Source organism: Mirounga leonina, unplaced genomic scaffold, assembly GCF_011800145.1.
Source record: "Mirounga leonina isolate KUSES-001 unplaced genomic scaffold, KU_Mleo_1.0 Mir_114, whole genome shotgun sequence".
Classification (NCBI taxonomy): domain Eukaryota; kingdom Metazoa; phylum Chordata; class Mammalia; order Carnivora; family Phocidae; genus Mirounga; species Mirounga leonina.
Genome location: NW_023270265.1, coordinates 15,700,062 through 15,719,104, shown reverse-complemented (window position 1 = coordinate 15,719,104; position 19,043 = coordinate 15,700,062). Strand labels below are relative to the sequence as shown.

General features: G+C 36.1%; 1 protein-coding gene and 1 pseudogene across 1 annotated transcript; both read right to left on the bottom strand.

Moving 5' to 3' along the window:
• Positions 1–1,602: 1,602 nt before the first annotated feature.
• LOC117998353 (olfactory receptor 6C75-like) lies at positions 1,603–14,338 on the bottom strand. The gene is made up of 4 exons (XM_034987138.1): positions 14,264–14,338; positions 7,877–7,953; positions 6,132–7,118; positions 1,603–1,606 (listed from the first exon to the last, which is right to left on the bottom strand). Exons 1-4 carry the CDS (start codon positions 14,336–14,338, stop codon positions 1,603–1,605), a joined length of 1,143 nt encoding a protein of 380 aa, XP_034843029.1.
• A 3,539-nt stretch (positions 14,339–17,877) lies between these two features.
• On the bottom strand, positions 17,878–18,830 carry LOC118020671 (annotated as a pseudogene).
• Positions 18,831–19,043: the final 213 nt, after the last annotated feature.

Sequence of the window (19,043 nt, the reverse complement as noted above, 5' to 3'; positions counted from 1 at the left end):
CATTAACAGAATTTTTGCCAATACTAATCCTATTCCAGTCAAACATCAATAGAAAAACCATACCTTCTTCTAGTGGTTGAACAGGGATTTTATCTTCCCTACCCATTCATGATAAAAAATAAAAATAAACTCTCAATAAGCTAGGAGTAGAGGGGAACTACCTCAACTTAATAAAGAGTATATACAAAAAACTTAGAGGTAACATCATACTTAATGTTAAAAGACTGAATGTTTCCCCTCTAAGATAAGGAACAAGACAACTCTGGAAGTTTAGCCTCTGCAGTAAGGCAAGAAAAAGAAATAAAATGCATACAGATCAGAAAGGAAGATATAAAACCATCCCTATTGGCAGATGATATGAAAACTTAAAAAACCCCAAACAACCTACAAAAATAGTCCTAGAATTAATAAGTGATTTCAGTAAGGTCATAGGTCACAAAATCAACACCAAAAAAAAATCACATTTTTATATACTAACTATAAACTTGTGGAAACCTAAATTAAAAATACATTACCACTTGCAGTAACTCCAAAGGAAATATGTGGATATAAATCTAAAAAAATATGCACAGAATCGATATGTGGAGAGCTATACAACTGTGATGAAAGAAATCAAAGAAGGCTAGATAAATGGGGAAACAAAGTGTGCATGAATTGGAAGACTCAGCATAGTTAAGATGTCAGTTCTCTTCAAATTGACAAACAGGTTTCATACAATTTCTAACAAAATCCCAGCAAAGTTTTTCAAGTAAACTCTATGCCCAACATGGGGGTTGAACTTATAACCCCAAGATCAAGAGTTCCATGATCTACCAACTAAACCAGCCACCCTCCCTACACCCAGCAAAGTTTTTGTAGACACAGACAAACTTATTCTAAAATTTGTATGGAAAGGCACAGGTCCTTAATCTTTGAAAAAGAATAAAGTAGGAGTAGTGACTCTATTCAACATTAAATCTTATTATATAGTTATAGTAATCAGACAGTGTGGTGTGAAGGAGGGATAAACACATAGATTAATGGAACAGAATAGATAAACCAGAAATAGACCTACACAAATATGTCCAACTGATTTTTGACAAAAGGTACAAAAGTAATTCAGTGGAGGAAAGATAGTTTTTTCAACAAATGGTGCCAGAGCAATTAGACATCCACATGCAAAAACAAAAAAGAGAGAGAGAGAGGAGGAGGAGAACAACAACAAAAGAAAACCTCAACCTAAGTCTGACAACTTAAAACAAACAATAAAACTAATTCAAAATGGATCTCAGACAAACATAAAACACAAAACTATTAATAATATTTAGGAAAAAATAGGAAATCTGCAGGATCTAGGGCTAGGCAGAGATGTCTTAGACTTGACAACAAAGTATGATCCATAAATGAAAAACTGGAAATTAGACCACATCAAAATTTAGAAAACTTTTGTTCTGTGAAAGTATATGTAAAGAGTATAAAATGACAAGCTACAGACTGGGAGAAAATATTTGCAACCCACATTTCTGACAAAAGACTAATATCTGGAACATATAAAGACCTCTCAAAACTCAACAGTAAAAAAAAATCCAGTTGGAATATGGGCAAAGGACATGAACAGACATTTCACCTAAAAGGTATAAAAATGCCATTGAAGCAAATGAAAGACATTCAACATCATTAGTCACCAGGGAAATGCAAATTAAAACAACAATGAGATGTTATTATACACTTAACAGAATGGCTATAAACATAGTGATAAGACCAAATATTTTTGAGGATGCAGAGAAACTGGACCACCTGTATATTGCTAGTGGGAATATAAATTGGTACAAGTGCTCTCAAAAATTGACAGTTTCTTATAAAACTAAACATGCAACTACCATACAACCCAGCAATTACACATTTGGGTGCTCATCCCAAAAAAATGAAAACCTGTGTTCACCAAAAACCTGTACACAAACATGAATGTTCACAGCAGCTTTACTTGTAAAAGCCAAAAACTGGAATCAGCCCATATGCCCTTTTGCAGGTGAATAAACACATCATACCATCCACACCATTGCCTACTATTCAGCAATAAAAAGGGATGAAATATTGATATATGCAATAGTTTAGATGAATCTCAAGGGAATTGTGCTGAGTAAAAAAAAGATTCAAAAGATTACATATTGTATGATTCCATTTGTATAACAGTTTTGAAATGAGAACATTTTAGAAACTGAGGATGTGGGAGGCCTAGCTGGCTCAGCTGGTAGAGCATGTGACTCTTGATCTCCAGGTGGTGAGTTCAAGCCCCACATTAAACAGAGCTTAGTTTTTAAAAAGCAAAGCAAAGCAAAGGGAAGAAACTGAGGACATTTGCTCAGGGGTGGGAGGGTGAAGTAAGTGTAGCTCTAAAAAGACAAGAGGAAGGATCTTTGTGGTGTTGGAAAAGTCCAGTATCTTTACTGTGGTGGTAGATATATGAACCAAGACATGTGATAAAACTGTATAGAGGTAAACACACACATACACACACACGAGTATAAGTAATACTGGAGAAATCTGAAAAAGACTGGTGGATTATGTTAGTCAGTATGCTGACTGTGATATTAAACTATAATTTTGCAAAATGTTATCATTGCAGGAAAATGAGCAAAGTGTACACAGATCCTACTTCTTACAACTGCATGTGAATCTATAATTATTTCAATAAAAATTTCAATTAAAGAAGAAAAGGATAGTTTGGGAGGTTTGAGTGATGGTGTTTCATAAAAAGTAATACATTCCCTGATTTTTTAAAAAATGGATGTTTAGGGGTGCCTGGGTGGCTCAGTCAGTTAAGTGTCTGCCTTCAGCTCAGGTCATGATCCCAGGGTCCTAGGATCGACTCCCATGTTGGGCTTCCCGCTCGGCAGGAAGCCGGCTTCTCCCTCTCCCTCTGCCTGCCACTTCCCCTGCTTGTGCTCTCTCCCTCTGTCAAATTAAAAAATCTTTTTAAAAAAATGGATGTTTAATTCTAATCACAGTGAAACAAAAATCGTAATGCCAAAGGCTCATGAAAATGCAAAGAAACTCATGCACTGCTAAGGGGAATGTAAAATGTATAATCACTCTGGAAAACAGTTTGTCAGATTCTTACAAAACTAAAGGTGCAACTATCATACAACCCAGCAATTGTGTTCTTAGGATTTATTCCAGGGAAATGAAATCTTATATTCATACAAAAACTTATACATGAATATTCAGAGCAGCTTTATTTGTAATAGCTAAAAACTGGAAACGGGACATCAGGAAGATGGCAGGATAGGAGACCTTTCCCTCTCCTCCCACAGACACCCTGAATAAACAGCTACACACAGATCAATTCCCTCTGAAAGATATCCAGAAACTAGCTGAGACACTCCTACACTACCAGGCAACTGAGAAAATAGCCACATCAAAATAGATGGGAAAAGCTGAGACACACTCTCACCATAAACCCCATCCTACACAGCACCTTACAATCAGGTGGGAACCCCCAACCCCCAGCTTTTCCCAGAAGAGCAAAGGGTTTACACCACACATCTAGTGCTTCAACTTATAGGGTTGACAACCAAAGGATTGGCTCCTAACTTGCTTGTTTCTAGGAGCTGACAGGCCTATCATAGACTAAAATCAGAGACTGGTATTAAAGCAGCACACAAAAACTTTCCTCGGGTATTCCCCCAGATCAGCATAGAGCAAGCAGGCAAAAATGGCCAGCTCTAAGTTTCTCCCTAGAAGGTATTAGACTATACATCGAAAGTCTTAACTTTCCTAGCTGCTACCTTGAGGGTCTGGCTTCTAACTAGCCTGCATCTGAGAGCTGACAGACAGAAAATCACTACTCTCCTAGAAGTCTGAATAAGCCAGTGGCCACTTTCTGTAGCTCCTTCTCGCCTGGCTTGCTCCAGAGGTAGAATGAAGACTCCAACTAACCTTCCTGTCTCTGAGAGCCAATCGGCCCTAGCATTCATTAGGCCCTTGAGGGTGACAGACAGTAAAGCAACAGTTTTAAAGAGTGTGTGGTCTGAATGAGAGTGCAGCCAATGGCCACAGGGCCTCTTCCCAACTCAGGGTACAGTGAGTAGGGGATTCCCTCTCTCAGCTGCTCACTGAGAGAAGGAATTGGACCACACATCTAGCCTTCCCCACTTTTCTGGCTTCTGCTAAGAACGACTAGCTTCTATCCTACCTCAGAGACTAACAGGGTTTGGCATACTCTAGTCTCCTGGGGCATACTAAAAACAAAGATAGTGGTTTGGATGAGCACAAAGGTTTGAGAAGTACCCAGAATCTCTGTCTGAGCTGATCGATGAGGTTCATCACCTACACTAGCCTGGCTCATGAGGCTGGGCTGCGAAAATTGGCAGAGGTGGCTATTTTATCTAAGGCACAGAAACCAGAAACACAGGGAACTCCTGCTTTTAGATTAGGCTCAGAAATTATCTTCTTTGGAGAATGAAGGGACATAGACACAGCTGTCTTTGGAAGATCATAACCCCCAGGACACTTTATAATCAAACCATTCCCAGGCAAAAAAAAAATAAATCTAAATCACCCAATATTTTTTGACAGTCTAAGATTCTTCCTAATCAGATTATGCCTTGAATATAAGTGATCCTCAAATCAAGTAGGAAAGGAATATATGCACTCAAATCAGACATATTGAAAGTCAAATGCACAGCATGCACATGGTATGTCAGATGTGATAGGAACTACTTCCCATTAGGGCCAATTGTCTTCAGGTGGGGAGCGCTTCCTCCATGAACCTACAAGCACAATAACTGACCCAATTTTAATCCATTTTAAAATTATCAATGTACTCAATTTCCTTTTAAACTTTCCTAATTATGAGTTTTGTTAGTTTTTGCTGCATAAAATGTCAACCATAATTTAGCTTAACTTGGAAGACAGTGGCAGCTCCCACACCTAAAGTCACATTAGGAGAAAACATCTCTTACATGTAGGGAGAGAATCTGGTAGTGGGATCACCTACCTTTCAGCAACCTACTGGGGTCAGGGCTTGGCAACATCAATTACAGGGGGAAAATTTGAACAAATTTAAAAGTTTTGAGGTGTCTGGGTGGCTCATTCAGTTAAGAGTCTGCCTTCAACCTGGTGGCTCAGTTGGTTAAGCGACTGCCTTCGGCTCAGGTCATGATCCCAGAGTCCTGGGATCGAGTCCCACATCAGGCTCCCTCTCAGTGGGGAGCCTGCTTCTCTCTCTGCCTCTGCTTGCCATTCCCCCTGCTTGTGCTCTTTCTCTCTGTTAAATAACGAAAATCTTTAAAAAAAAAAAAAAGAGTCTGCCTTCAGCTCAGGTCATGATCCCTGGGATCAAGCCCTGCATTGGGCTACCTGCTCAGCAGAGAGCCTGCTTCTCCATCTCCTCCCCACTCATGCTCTCTCTCACTATCTCTGTCTCTCTTGCTCTCGCAAATAAAATCTTTAAAAAATTTTTTGAAGTTTTGCATTTTATTTATATTCCAAGAAAGAGTTAAAGACAATTTTATTAATAATATTAGACATAGCTGGAAGATGACAAAATCAAAGTGCCCATCCTAACCACATGGAGTTACACTAAGCTATTTATACCTCTAAAACCAATAGACCCAAAGAGAGAACCAGCTTACTACTGGTTCATTTACATAAAAGATTCAATTAATGAAATACAATTAATTTTCATTAGGCTATAATATTATGACTTTATATAATTTTCAGAACAATTTGTTTCTAAAATTTCAAACCCTGAATATATAAAATGGTAATGGTTTCTATCTATTTTTTCTTAGGCATATGAAAACTCAAGCATAAGAATGTACCATGAACAGTAATTATTACTATCTGATTGGCAACTTTTTTATTCTCAGCTTAAAGACGTCGTATTATGTGATTTATGTATACTAGGCTCTCCATAAATGTTGTTTGAATTGAATTCATAAAAGACCACTGAGTAGAAAATCAAGGAAGATATTCTTTAGCACAATATAGAGAACTAAGAGGAATTTTCAAATAGTGAAAAGTACGGTATTGCAAAGTAAAATTGTACCCATCCAGATGAAAATTAGCATAAGCAAGATCACCATATGTAGAATTCTATAGAAAAGATTTCTGCAATCATGGGAAATTGAACTAGAAGATCCACTTACCTTCCAAAGTTCTGTTTCTGCAACCTCATCCTGGACAGAGCATCCCTCAGAGCCTGATGGACCTGCTTGTTCCGCAGAGTGTAGATGACAGGGTTGAGCAGCGGGGTCACCACCGTGTTCACAAGGGCAGCCTCCCTGTTGGAGTCCAGCCTGCTCCTTTGCTTTGGTTTCACGTATATAAACACACAGCTGCTGTACATCAGAGAGAGGACAATGAGGTGAGACGAGCAGGTGGAGAAAGCTTTCTTTTTCTCTTTGGCTGACGGGAGTTGCAGGATTGTGAGTACTATGTTGCCGTAGGCAATGATGGTTATGATAAGGGATGTCAAAAGGATAAACAAGGCAAGGACAAAGGCCAACATATCAACAGACCTGGTGTCAGAACAGGAGAGATGAATCAGGGGGCCAAGGTCACAGAGAAAGTGAGGGATGACATGGGGGCCACAGAAGGATAACTGGAAAACCTTTACTACCAGACCAGTGATAAGAGTGAAGGCCAAAGCACAGCAGGCAGTGACCAAGAGGAAGCAAGTCTTCGGGTTCATGATGGTCAGGTAATGCAGAGGCTTGCAAATGGCCAGGTACCGATCCAAGGACATCACAGCCATGAGGAATAAAATTATTGACCCAAAAAACAGAAAAGAAAAGGCTTGTATGAGACAAGCAGTAAAGGAAATTGTTTGCCTTCCTGAAAGAAAGATGGACAGCAGTTTAGGAATAACTGTGGTGATAAAACAGCATTCAGAGAAGGAGAAAATGCTGAGTAAAATATACATTGGTGTCTGGAGGCGATAGTCAACCCAAGTAATGATGATGATCACCACATTTCCTGTGATAGAGGCCAGGTATGCCAGCAGATGCACCAGGAAGAAGATGTTCCCCAGGTACTGGACGGCAGGAAACCCTTCCAGAATGAATTCTTGGATTGTTGTCTCATTCCTCACCTCCATAGTGAGCTCCATTTCTCTGTCATCAATTCTGTTGGATCTGTTAAACAGAAAACACTATCACCAAAGAATAAAAAGTTTAATTGATGGACTATTAAAAAAAATAAATACTACTTGCAGCTACAATTCTGAATGAGGAATCACTTTATATCATTTAAATGCCGTATTATAAGTTATTTTGAACTTTTTCTATTTTAAAATTATAAAAAGTGAAGGTTTATTGTTTATTTTTGAAAATAATTTTTAATGTGCAACTTAACTTTTCTAGAATATAGTATATTGGAATAATAGTCCATAAGGTAAATGATGTAAAATAAAAATTATTGTTTACAGATAACATATAAAACCAACAGATAACAATGAAAGCTGTCATCCCACAGAGAGTATTTTTATAGGGTCAAATGTTAATTTCTATACTTCAGGTAGCATATGCAATATATAAAGCCCTCCAATGTACTGACTTTAGCCCTCTGGAAAAAGAAAGTATGTGTGTGGTGGGGGGAACCATTTTCCTATTAGCATGTTCCAAACTAGTTATTTTCCTGAAGTTGGTTCATCCTGGGTTCTTTACCCAAAACTTTAAGACTGAGCAGGAAATCTAGTTTATAGCAGTATCTCTTAACTACCCAGTCCTTGGGTTTAAGAGAAACCATGTCTAAAAATGGGGGTGAGGGATGGTTACATGACTTGGTTGTTCAGCATCAATGAGTAAACATTTAATGAATGCATCAGTTTCCCTCTCACTCTACACATCCGGCAGAACAGAAGATTTTCCTTCTGCTATTAGTCCTAAATTACCTTTCAACATTGTTTTCTGGCAATATTTTTGTTACACTGGAAAATTTCGGTGTGGTGGAATTACACCTATATTCCCACTGCAATCAATACAGGAACATTCATTTTATTAAATTTTTTTAAAGATTTTATTTATTTATTTGAGAGAGAGAGAGAGAGAGAGCATGGGGGGTGGGGGGGCAGAGGGAGAAGCAGAATCCCTCCTGAGCAGGGAGCCCAATGTGGGGCTCAATCCCAGGACCCTGGGATCATGACCTGAGCCAAAGACAGATGCTTAACCGACTGAGCCACCCAGGTGCCCGAGGAACATTCGTTTTTTAAAAAATGCCAATGCCTAGCTAAAATCCGGAAGAATTGACATGTAATCTTTGGGAAAGGAGTCTGGGCATCTGTTGGAAATCAGTGCTCTAGTAAGTAAGTCATCATAATTAAATTGTATTTTACTTAATTCTTTAGTTAAAACTATTACATTAACTATGCATGATCCACAATACAAACTTAAACATAACCAGTCTCTGCTTTAAATATTGACTTGTTAGATTGCAAGTTATTCCCATGGTCAAGTACTCACCAAGAAGCAGCTCACAGGAAACAGAGCTTCTTTGACAATGTGCTTCTCTTTTCTTCCAACAAACCAGGATCTTTCTCCTAAGCTAATGGGGCGGGGGGGCGGGGGGCAGTGAAGAACACTCTTAATTGAGATGTACTTTTTTTAACTATTGAAGAAATCAATGAATGCCTATGTCTTAAATTAATAGGAAATTATTAAGGCTAATTTTTTTTTCATGGAAGACAGAGATTTCTAAACTTGGGAAGATTAACAGTCATAGTTTTCCCCATGACAACTGGACCAATAAATCCTACATCAAGACAATAGAAACTGCTGTAAATATGCACGAGAATTTCCTGATGTAACCATTTAAAATTCTTGAATATATTTATATCCACTCTATGGGATACTATGACACAGTCCATCATGAACATCAAACCTAGTGGGTTGTGCATCCATAACAGAAGAGAGTCGGGAAGAAGAAACAACAAAGGTCACTTTCCTTTGGACCCTGTTGCTAATCATTTTCCCATCAACCAGTTGCTCCCCACCTTTCAGAGTAGGTGAGGATCATTGCAGTCATAAATGAGAATACAGTCAAGTGCCCCGATGATATATTTACCATAGGGTTATTTACCATCCCCATGTGGACACACAGGGTCCAAACGGACAAACCTCTGGAACATTCAAGATTCATTAGAGGAGTACAAAAAAAGGGAGCAGGAACTTAAATCACAACAGAGTCCCAGAGGACATATAATTGTTCATATTTGGAAATGAGAAATTTCAGCAGAAACATACCATAATTACCATTTCACTGTATCTGGTAGCATACTACCACCATTCTCAATAGCCTATGCGGTCCTTTGTACAAGTCCTCAAAGGTATATTTGCCATGAGTACCCTAGGGTTGCAAATTTACAAAATCCTGAATTACATATATCAAGAAAGACAAGCTTAGACAACAGAAATACTTTTTTACAATTGTCCTTGCTTTTTTTCCTTTTTAACCTGGTATTTTTTTTAATGAGGTATAATTTATACACTGTAAAATGCACAAACTTTAATTACAGGTTGATAATTTTCTACATATGTAAAGAGCCATGCAACCACTACCCAAACCAAACTAAAACATTCCCATTTCATCACAAGTTTCCTTGTGCCTCTTCCCAGTCAATAGCTCACACCAAGAGAAAACAACTAAAGAAGTAATTTAATTTCTGTCATCAAAATTTACTTTTGCCACTTTTTGAAATTCATTTAAATGGAACACATCATGTGTCTGGCTTTATTTTTCCTCAGATTTCTCAGAGTTAACCATGCTATCACATGAACCAATGATTTATTCTTTTATATTGCTTTGTAGTAGATCGTTATCTATGTATACCACAGTTTTCCATTCTTCCACTAAAGGACATTTGTGTCCTTTCCAGTTCAGGGCTACTATGAATAAAGACATTATGAATATTCTTTTACAAGTCTTTTTGAAGACAGCATTCATTTCTCTTGAGTATATGACCTGTAGTGAAAGTACTGATTTAATTATAGAATAGGTCTTAGCACTATAAGAAATCGCAAAACAAGTTCCAAAATTGGATTTAGGCTCTCAATACCAATGCATGAGAATTGAAAATGCTTCATATTACACATTGGTCTTGTAAGTCATTTTTAATTGGACGCATCCTCTATAAATTGGTTCAGCCACTATGGAAAACAATATGGAGGTTCCTCAAAAAATTAAAAATAGAACTACCTTATGATCCAGAAATCCTACTTCTGAGTATATATCCAAAGGAAACGAAAATAGGATATTGAAAGATATATGTACTGCCATGTTTATCACAGCATTATTCACAATAGCCAAGATATGAAAACAGCCATCAGTGGATGAATGGATAAAGAAAACATTATATATATATATATAATGTATTATATACAACACATTATATATATATATACATGTATGTATATATATATAATGCATTATACATATATACTGTATATATAATGTATATACATATATTTTCTATAATATAATGTATATATTATATACATATATAATATATATAATGTAATATTATTCAGCCATGAGAAAGAAGGAAATTCTGACATTTCTGACAACATGGATGGTTCTAGAGGACATTATGCAAAGTAAAGTAAGTCAGAGAAAGATAAATAATATATGATATCTCTTTTTTTTCTTATCAGTCTTGCTGAGTTGAACAATTTTATGAGTCATTTCAAAGAACCAACTTTTTCTTTAATTTTTTATTTTGTTTGTTTTCTATTCCATTGATTTATATATATTTGCATTCGTATTTATATGAATGCACACTTATTTGCATACTTTAGTTATAATTTCCTTTTACTTTCCTACCCTTTAAAACTGAACATCTAAATGATTAATTTTATACACTTTTTTCTAATATAGGCATTAATGCTATGAAGTATCCTCTAAGCATGGCTTTAGGCTGCATTTCACAAATTTTAGTATGTTGTTAATATTTTTGCATCCAAAATATTTTCAGATTTTCTTAGTAATATTTTCTGTAATCCAAGAGTGATTTAGAAATGTATTGTTTATATCCAAGTATTGAGGAATTTTCAAGATAAATTATTGTAATTGATTTCTTATTTAATTCAACTGTGATTGGAGAACATATTCTGTATATTTTCAGCCCTTTGAAATGTTCTGAGATTTATTTTACAACCCAGCATAAAATATACCTTGGAATTTTTTTTTTTTTGTAGTTTCAAGTTTTTATTTAAATTCCAGTTAGTTAACATATAGTGTAATGTTAGTTTTAGGAGACTGGTGATTCATGACCTACATATAACACCCAGGCCTCATCACAAGTGCCCTCCTTAAAATCCATCACCTATTTAGCCCATCCCCTACCCATCACCCCTCCAGCAACCCTCATTTTGTTCTCTATAGTTAAGAGTCTCTCTTATGTTTTGCCTCTTTGTTTCCTTTCCCCCACATTCATCTGTTTTGTTTCTTGAATTCCACATATGAGTGAAAGCATATGGTATTTGTCTTTCTCTGACTGACTTATTTCACTTAGCATAATATACTCTAGCTCCATCCATGTCATTGCAAATGGCAAGATTTCATTCCTTCTATGGCTGAATAATATTCCAGTGTGTGTGTGTGTGTGTGTGTGTGTGTACCACATCTTCTTTATCTATTCTTCAATCGATGGACATTTGGGCTCTCTCCAAAACTTGACTATTCCCAATAATGCTGCAATAAAATTGGGGTGCATGTATCCCTTTGGATCAGTATTTTTGTATCCTTTGGGAAATACCTAGTAGTGCAATTTCCATGTGCACATGAAAATAATGTGTATTCTTCAGGTGCTAAATGTAATAATCCACAATTACCAATCCACAACTAAGTCCACTTAGTTGATAGTCATGCAAATCCTCTATACTTACTGATACTTTTTTTTCTTTCTGCTGTATTAATTACTTAAATGATGGTGTTAAACCTCTAACTACGGTTGTGGATTTACTTTTAGTTCTTCCAACTTTTCTATCATTGTGTACATATACATATAGAATTATGTCTTCTTGATTATTTCATTCCTTTATCATTACAAATTTACCTTTTTATCTCTGAAAATACACTTCACTGTGAAGTCTATTTTTTTTTTTTTAGATATGTATTACTATGGTTACACAAGCTTTCTTTTGCTTAATGTTTGGAATTTCTTACTCTATGTATTTAAATGTTATTCTTATAACCAGCATGTAGTAAGTAGACCTTCCTTTTTATCTAATATGGTAATCTCTCTGTCTGTCTCTGTCTCTGTGTGTGTGTGTGTATGTGTCTCTCTTTCTCCTTTTAATTGGAGTGCTTAATCCATTTACATGTAATGTCATTATTGTAAGGTTAGGTTTAACTCTACCATCTTGAGGTTTCATTTGTCCCCTCTGTTATATATTTCTTATTCTTCTTTCCTGTCTTCTTTTGAATTAACTAAGCATTTTTAATATTCCATTATAATCAGCTCTTATTGTCTTTTAGACAGCTTTCTTGAATTATCATTGATATACAATGGACATATTTAAAGTATATAATTTGATATATTTTGACATATTTAAATACTTGTGAAATCACCACCATAATGAATATACTAAAAATATACATCAACCCAAGTTTCCTACTGCCCCATTATGATGATTCCATTTTATCTTTTTGTTGGCTTCTTAACTATAACTTTTGATTTTTATTTTAGTGGTTGCTTTAATGATTATACTATACATCTTTACCTTGTCATTCCCTACCTCCAAGTGATAGCTTACCACTTCACATATAAGAAATTTATAATAGTATACTTCTATTTCTACCCCCTCAGCTTTTATGATATTGTTGTCATATATTTTCCTTATACACATTACAAACACCACAGTGCATTGTTACTATTTTGTTGAAAGAGTCAATTATCTTTCAAAGACATTTAAATAATTAAAATAAATATCTTATATGCCCATATAGTTACTATTTCTGGTGCTCTTCATTCTTTTGCATGGATTCATATTTCCACCTGGTATAATTTTCTTTTTCTTGGAAGGACTGACTTTACCAATTATTATTCTGTAGGTTTGCTGGTGATTAATTCTTTTATCTTTTGTATGCCCCCATTTTTGAAAGACATTTTCATAGGTATAGAATTCTAGGTTGGCAGATTTTTATTTACGGTCCTTTAAAAGTCCTTGTATCATTGTATTTTCATTTACCTATTTTTTTCAACTAACAGTTTTTTATATCTTATTTTATTTAAATTCAATTAGTTAACATATAGTGTATCATTAGTTTCAGATGTAGAGTTCAGTTATTCATCAGTTACATATAACACCCAGTGCTCATTACATCATGTGTCTTCCTTAATGCCCATCACCCAATTACCCCATCCCCCCACCCACCTCCCCTCCAGAAACCCTCAGTTTGTTCTCTATAGTTAAGAGTCTCTTATGGTTTGTCTCCCTCTCTGATTTTATCTTATTTTTCCCTCCCTTTCCCTATGATCCTCTGTTTTGTTTCTTAAATTCCACATATGAGTGAAACCATATGATAGTTGTCTTTCTCTGGTTGACTTATTTCACTTAGCCTAATACCCTCCAGTTCCATTCATGTCCTTGTAAATGGTAAGATTTCATCCTTTTTGATGGCTGAGTAATATTCCATTGTATATTTATATATATACGTGTGTGTGTGTATATACACACACACACACATCCTCTTTATCCACTCATCTGTCGATGGACATCTTTCCAAAGAGGATTCTATGTTATCTTTATCTTTGTTCCTCAGTATAAAACATGTAATTTTTCCTTCTGGCTGCTTTTAAGATTTTCTGTTTATCACTGGTTTTGAGCAATTTATTATGTGCCTTGGTGTAGATTTTTTCATTTTTCTAATGCTTGGGTTTTACAGAGATTTTTGGTTCTGTTTTCATAAAATTTGGAAAATTTTGGCCATCGTTTCCTTGAATCTTTTTTTGTCACTCCCCTCCACACATAAACTTCTTCAGAAATCTAATTATATGCACGTTGGATTACCTAAAGTTGTCCCATACTTCACTGATGCTCTTTTTTATTTTAGGTGGATTATTTTTTTGTGTTTTTTTAAGTTTCTGTATCTTCAAATTTGCTAATCTTTCATCTGCAATGTCTAATATTCTATTCATCCCATCTATTAAAATTATCCAGTAAAATTCTGACTCAAAGAAGTGCAATTTTCTTTTTTAAAGCTACTTTATTCAGTTATGATTGATATACAGAAAACTGCACATTTGATGTATACAACTTGATGAGATTAAAGATAAGTATACACTCATGAAACCATCCTCATAGTTGAGGCCATAAACATACACATCACCTCCAAAAGTTTCCTCCAATGCCTTCATTTTCGTTTTCTTTTGTGGTAAGAGCACTTAACATAAGTAAGATCTACACTCTTAGCAAATTTTTAACTATATAATATGGTCCTATAACAACAGACCTTATGTTGTACCGTAGATCTCTAGAACTTATTTACCTTGCAGTACTGAAATTTGGTATATATTGATACTTGTCCCTCTCTGTCTCACCCCAGCCCCTAGTAGCCACTACTATACTCTCTAGTCCTAGGAGTTTGAATATTTTGAATTCCTCATAAAAATGAGATCATGTAGTATTTGTCTTTCTGCGTCTGACTTATTTTACATAGTACAATGTCTGCAGGTTCATCCATGTTGTCACATATTTTAGGATTTCCTTTTTTTAAGGCTCAGTAATAGTCCATTATGTATATACCACATTTTCTTTATCCATTCATCCATCAATGGACACTTGTGTTGTTTCTATATCTTGGGTATAGTGAATAACGCTGCAGTGAACATGGGAGTACAGATATCTCTTCAATATCTTCACTTCAACTCCTTTGGATATATACCCAGGAGTAGGATTGTTGGATCATATGGTAGTTCTATTTTTTTATATCCAACTTTTTAAACCATTTTTTAGTCAAGTATAATTGTTATACAGTGTTATGTTAGTTTCAAGTGTACAATACAGTGATTCAGTAAATATATACATCACCCAGTGTTCATCATGAAAATGTAATCTTAATCCCCTTCACCTATTTCACCCATCCCCACAACCACCTCCCCTCCAGCAATCACCAGTTTGTTCTCCATATTTAAAAGTCTGTGTTTTTTTTGTCTTTTTCTTTGTTCATTTGTTTTGTTTCTTAAATTCCACATACAAATGAAATCATATGGTATCCATCTTTCTTTGAATGACTCATTTCACTTAGCATTATACTGCCCCATAACTGGGTGATGAGCATTAAGGAGGGCACTTGATGTAATGAGCACTGGGTGTTATATGCAGCTGATGAATCACTAAATTCTACCCCCTAGATCATCCATGCTGCCTCAAATGACAAGATTTCATTTTTTGTAGCTGAGTATTCCATTGTGTGTATGTGTATATGTATATTTGTGGTATGTGATATATATATATATATATATGTATATATATCTTCTTTATCCATTCATCTATAGATCAACACTTGGGTTGCTTCCTATTTTAATTCTTTGAGGAACCTCCATATTATTTTCCATAGTGACTGCACCAGTTTAGTTTCTCATCAACAATGTACAAAGGTTCCCTTTTTTACACATCCTCACCAATACTTCTTGTCCTTTATTTTTTTTGAATAGCCATTCTAACCTAGCCTAAGTGTGAGATAATATCTCATTGTGGTTTTGATTTGTATTTCTCTGATGATTAATGATTTTGAGCATCTTTTCATATACCTATTGGCCATTTGTATGTCTTCTTTGGAAAAAATGTCTATTCAGGTCGTTTGCCCATTAGATTGTATTTATTATTGATTTGTATGAGTTCTTTATATATTTTGGATTAGCTGTGTGTGGTCCCAGATTTGGCCCTGATTCCTGTCACTAGCTTGCACCACTGGGCTCACCTTCAGGCAGCCCCCACAGCTGTGCACCTGCATGCCCCAGCCCAACTGCCATCACCAGTCTCCACTGCTGTGTGCACTCCTGTAGGGAGACCCTGCTGCCAAGAACCACACTTTTCATTGTTCATTCTGGGAAAAATCGTTGACAATGTGATACCTTAAGTAAAGGGACTAGCTCAAATGTCAGAAAAAGAGATAAGCCTACACAAATAAGATACATGGAAATCTTTATATATACATAATGTTCTGTTAGTTGAATAAAATATATTCTTCAAATTCTTACAAAATTGTGTGCCAGAAATCTTCATAACACAGTTATTATCCTTGCAATCACAGAATAATACAGTCAGAGCGAAGCGTGATAGTGGCCATTAACCAACCATGCCAACCAAACACCAGTTCCAGGATTTTTCTTACAGTGTTTTGTGTTCAAATCCATCCTTTCTTATGAAAGTCTTGAATAACTGAATTACAGCTGTAATTATTCCATTAAAATATCCCATCATTTGCACAGTGAAGGAAACCATCAAAAAACAAAAAGGCAACCTACTGAGTAGAAAATATTCACAAATGATATACCCAATAATGGGTTAATATCCAAAATATATTTTTAAAAAACTTAAACACCCCCTAAATTCAAATAATCTGATTTTAAAATGCGTGGAGGACCTGAATAGTCATTTTTCCAAAGAAGACATATACATGGCCAACAGACACACAAAAGAGACAGAGGCAAACCATAAGAGACTCTTACTATAGGGGAAAAAACTGAGGGTTGCTGGAGGGGAGGTGGGTGGGGGATGGGGTAACTGGGTGATGGGAATTAAGGAGGGTACTTGATGTAAAGAGCACTGGGTGCTATATGCAACTGATGAATCACTAAATTCTACCCCTAAAACTAATAATACACTATGTGTTAACTAACTTGAATTTAAATTAAAAAAAAAAAAAATGTCATGTAGGAACACACACACACAAAAAGGACTAAAACAAACAAAAACATCTGATCATTTTCTCTCTTCTAGGCTCAAATTGTATTTCTATTACAGTGTGTCTCCATGTCATGTTTGGTAGCAACAGAGTCATTTCACACTAGTACTAACAATGGACACCCAGAGATTATCACATCAAACCTCTCATTCCACAAATATACTTGTTTATAGATTTATTTGGAAAAACTCCACAGTCATCATTAGACTCTTTTCTACCTCTGATTAGATTCATTCCAGTTCCTTTAAATTTCCTGTAGTAGGGAGACAATCTTAACTACTTAATTCCTTGTTCCAGAACTTCTAATGCTTCCTTTCCTGTGGTACTCATCATCAGGTCTTTACTACTGAAATCAACCTGGCAAACCAGTAAAACCAATGGGAACTTTTGATTTCAATTAGAGACACTTATGTGTCTTCATTACAGTGAGAACTAGAATTATAAAGATTTATATTCTATTTATATAAAAACTATGCACCATTGAAAACAATTGCATTGAGTCATTTCAAGTAATGTTATTAATATCATGACAGTTATGTATATATGTGTCCTTCAAAAATCAATAGCGACCATGTTGCATCTATCCTTGAACCAGTTTGATATTCTTAATTCTTGTGAATTTCACTTTTCATCCCCATGCACTTACCACAAGTAGATACTTGAAAACAGACCTTTCCTACTTTGAGATTCCACATGCATCAAACAGAATCATGTATATGAGGCTGTTCATTAAAATTTGTTGAATCCTATTGAGCTAAAACTAGTGAACAAATCCAGGAAGATAATTTCATCTCAATATAAAGAAGAATGTTAGAGCTTTCAAGTAGTGGAGTATATTGGATTATAAGATAAATTGGCCCCTATTCTAAGAATAAACAAGCAGAACCTCTAAAAACACATTTGCAAGTCTATATAGGAGATTCCAGAAATAGGAGGGAGACTGAATTAGATGTAGAAGGGGCATTCTCCCTCTGACAGTCTCTTGATCTATTTCTGCAATCTAACCCTGAACAAAGCATCCCTCAGAGCCTGGTGGACATGCTTATTCCGTACTGTATAGAGGATAGGGTTGAGCAGTGGGGTCACCACTGTGTTCACAAGGGCAGCCTCCCATTGGAGTCCAGCCTGTTCATTTGCTTTGGTTTCACATATATAAAGACACAGCTGCCATACATCAGAGAGAGGACCATGAGGTGAGATGAACAGGTAGAGAAAGCTTTCTGTTGCTCCCTCGCTGATGGTAGTCACATGATTGTGACTATTATGTTGCTGTAGGCAGTGATGGTTATGATAAGGGATGTCAAAAGGATAAACAAGGCAAGGACAAAGGCCAACATTTCAGTAGATCTGGTATCAGAACAAGAGAGATGAATCAGGGGCCCAAAATCACAGAAGTGAGGGATGACATGGGGGCCACAGAAGGATGACTGGGAAAGCATTATAACTGGAACCACCATGAGGATGAATCCCAAAGCTAAACAGGCAGTGACTAGAAGAAAACACATCCTTGAGTTCATGATGGTTGGGTAATACAGAGGTTTGCAAATGGCCAAGTACCAATCTAGGGATAATACAGCCATAAGGAAGAAAACAGTTGTTCCCAGGAAAAGGAAGACAAAGGCTTGTGTGAAGCAGGCAGCAAAGGAAATTGATTGTCTCCCTAACAGAAAGATGGCCAGCAATTTTGGAATAACAGTGGTTATAAAACAGCATTCAAAAAAGGAGAAACTGCTGAGGAAGAAGTATATGGGTGTCTGGAGGTGATGGTCAGCCCAGGTAATGGTGATTATGAGTATGTTTCCCATGATGGAGGCCAGGTATGCCAGCAGATGCACCAGGAAGAGAACCTTTCCAAGGTGCTGGACACTAGGAAACCCCTCCAGGGTGAATTCCTGAACTTCCGTCTAGTTTCCTGCATCCTCCATCCCTGACTTTTCCATTTCTTCAATTCTATGAGCTATGTTGTAGAGTATCATGACTGAAGAATGAAGAACTTTATTTTATTAAACACATAAAACAGTGTAGGTAAATGGGTGGAGTGGGAGGTACAGGCTTCCAGTTATGGAATGAATGAGTCATAGGGATGAAAGCTATAGCATAGGAAATACAATCGATGGTATTGTAATAGTGTTGTATGTTGACAGTTGCTACAC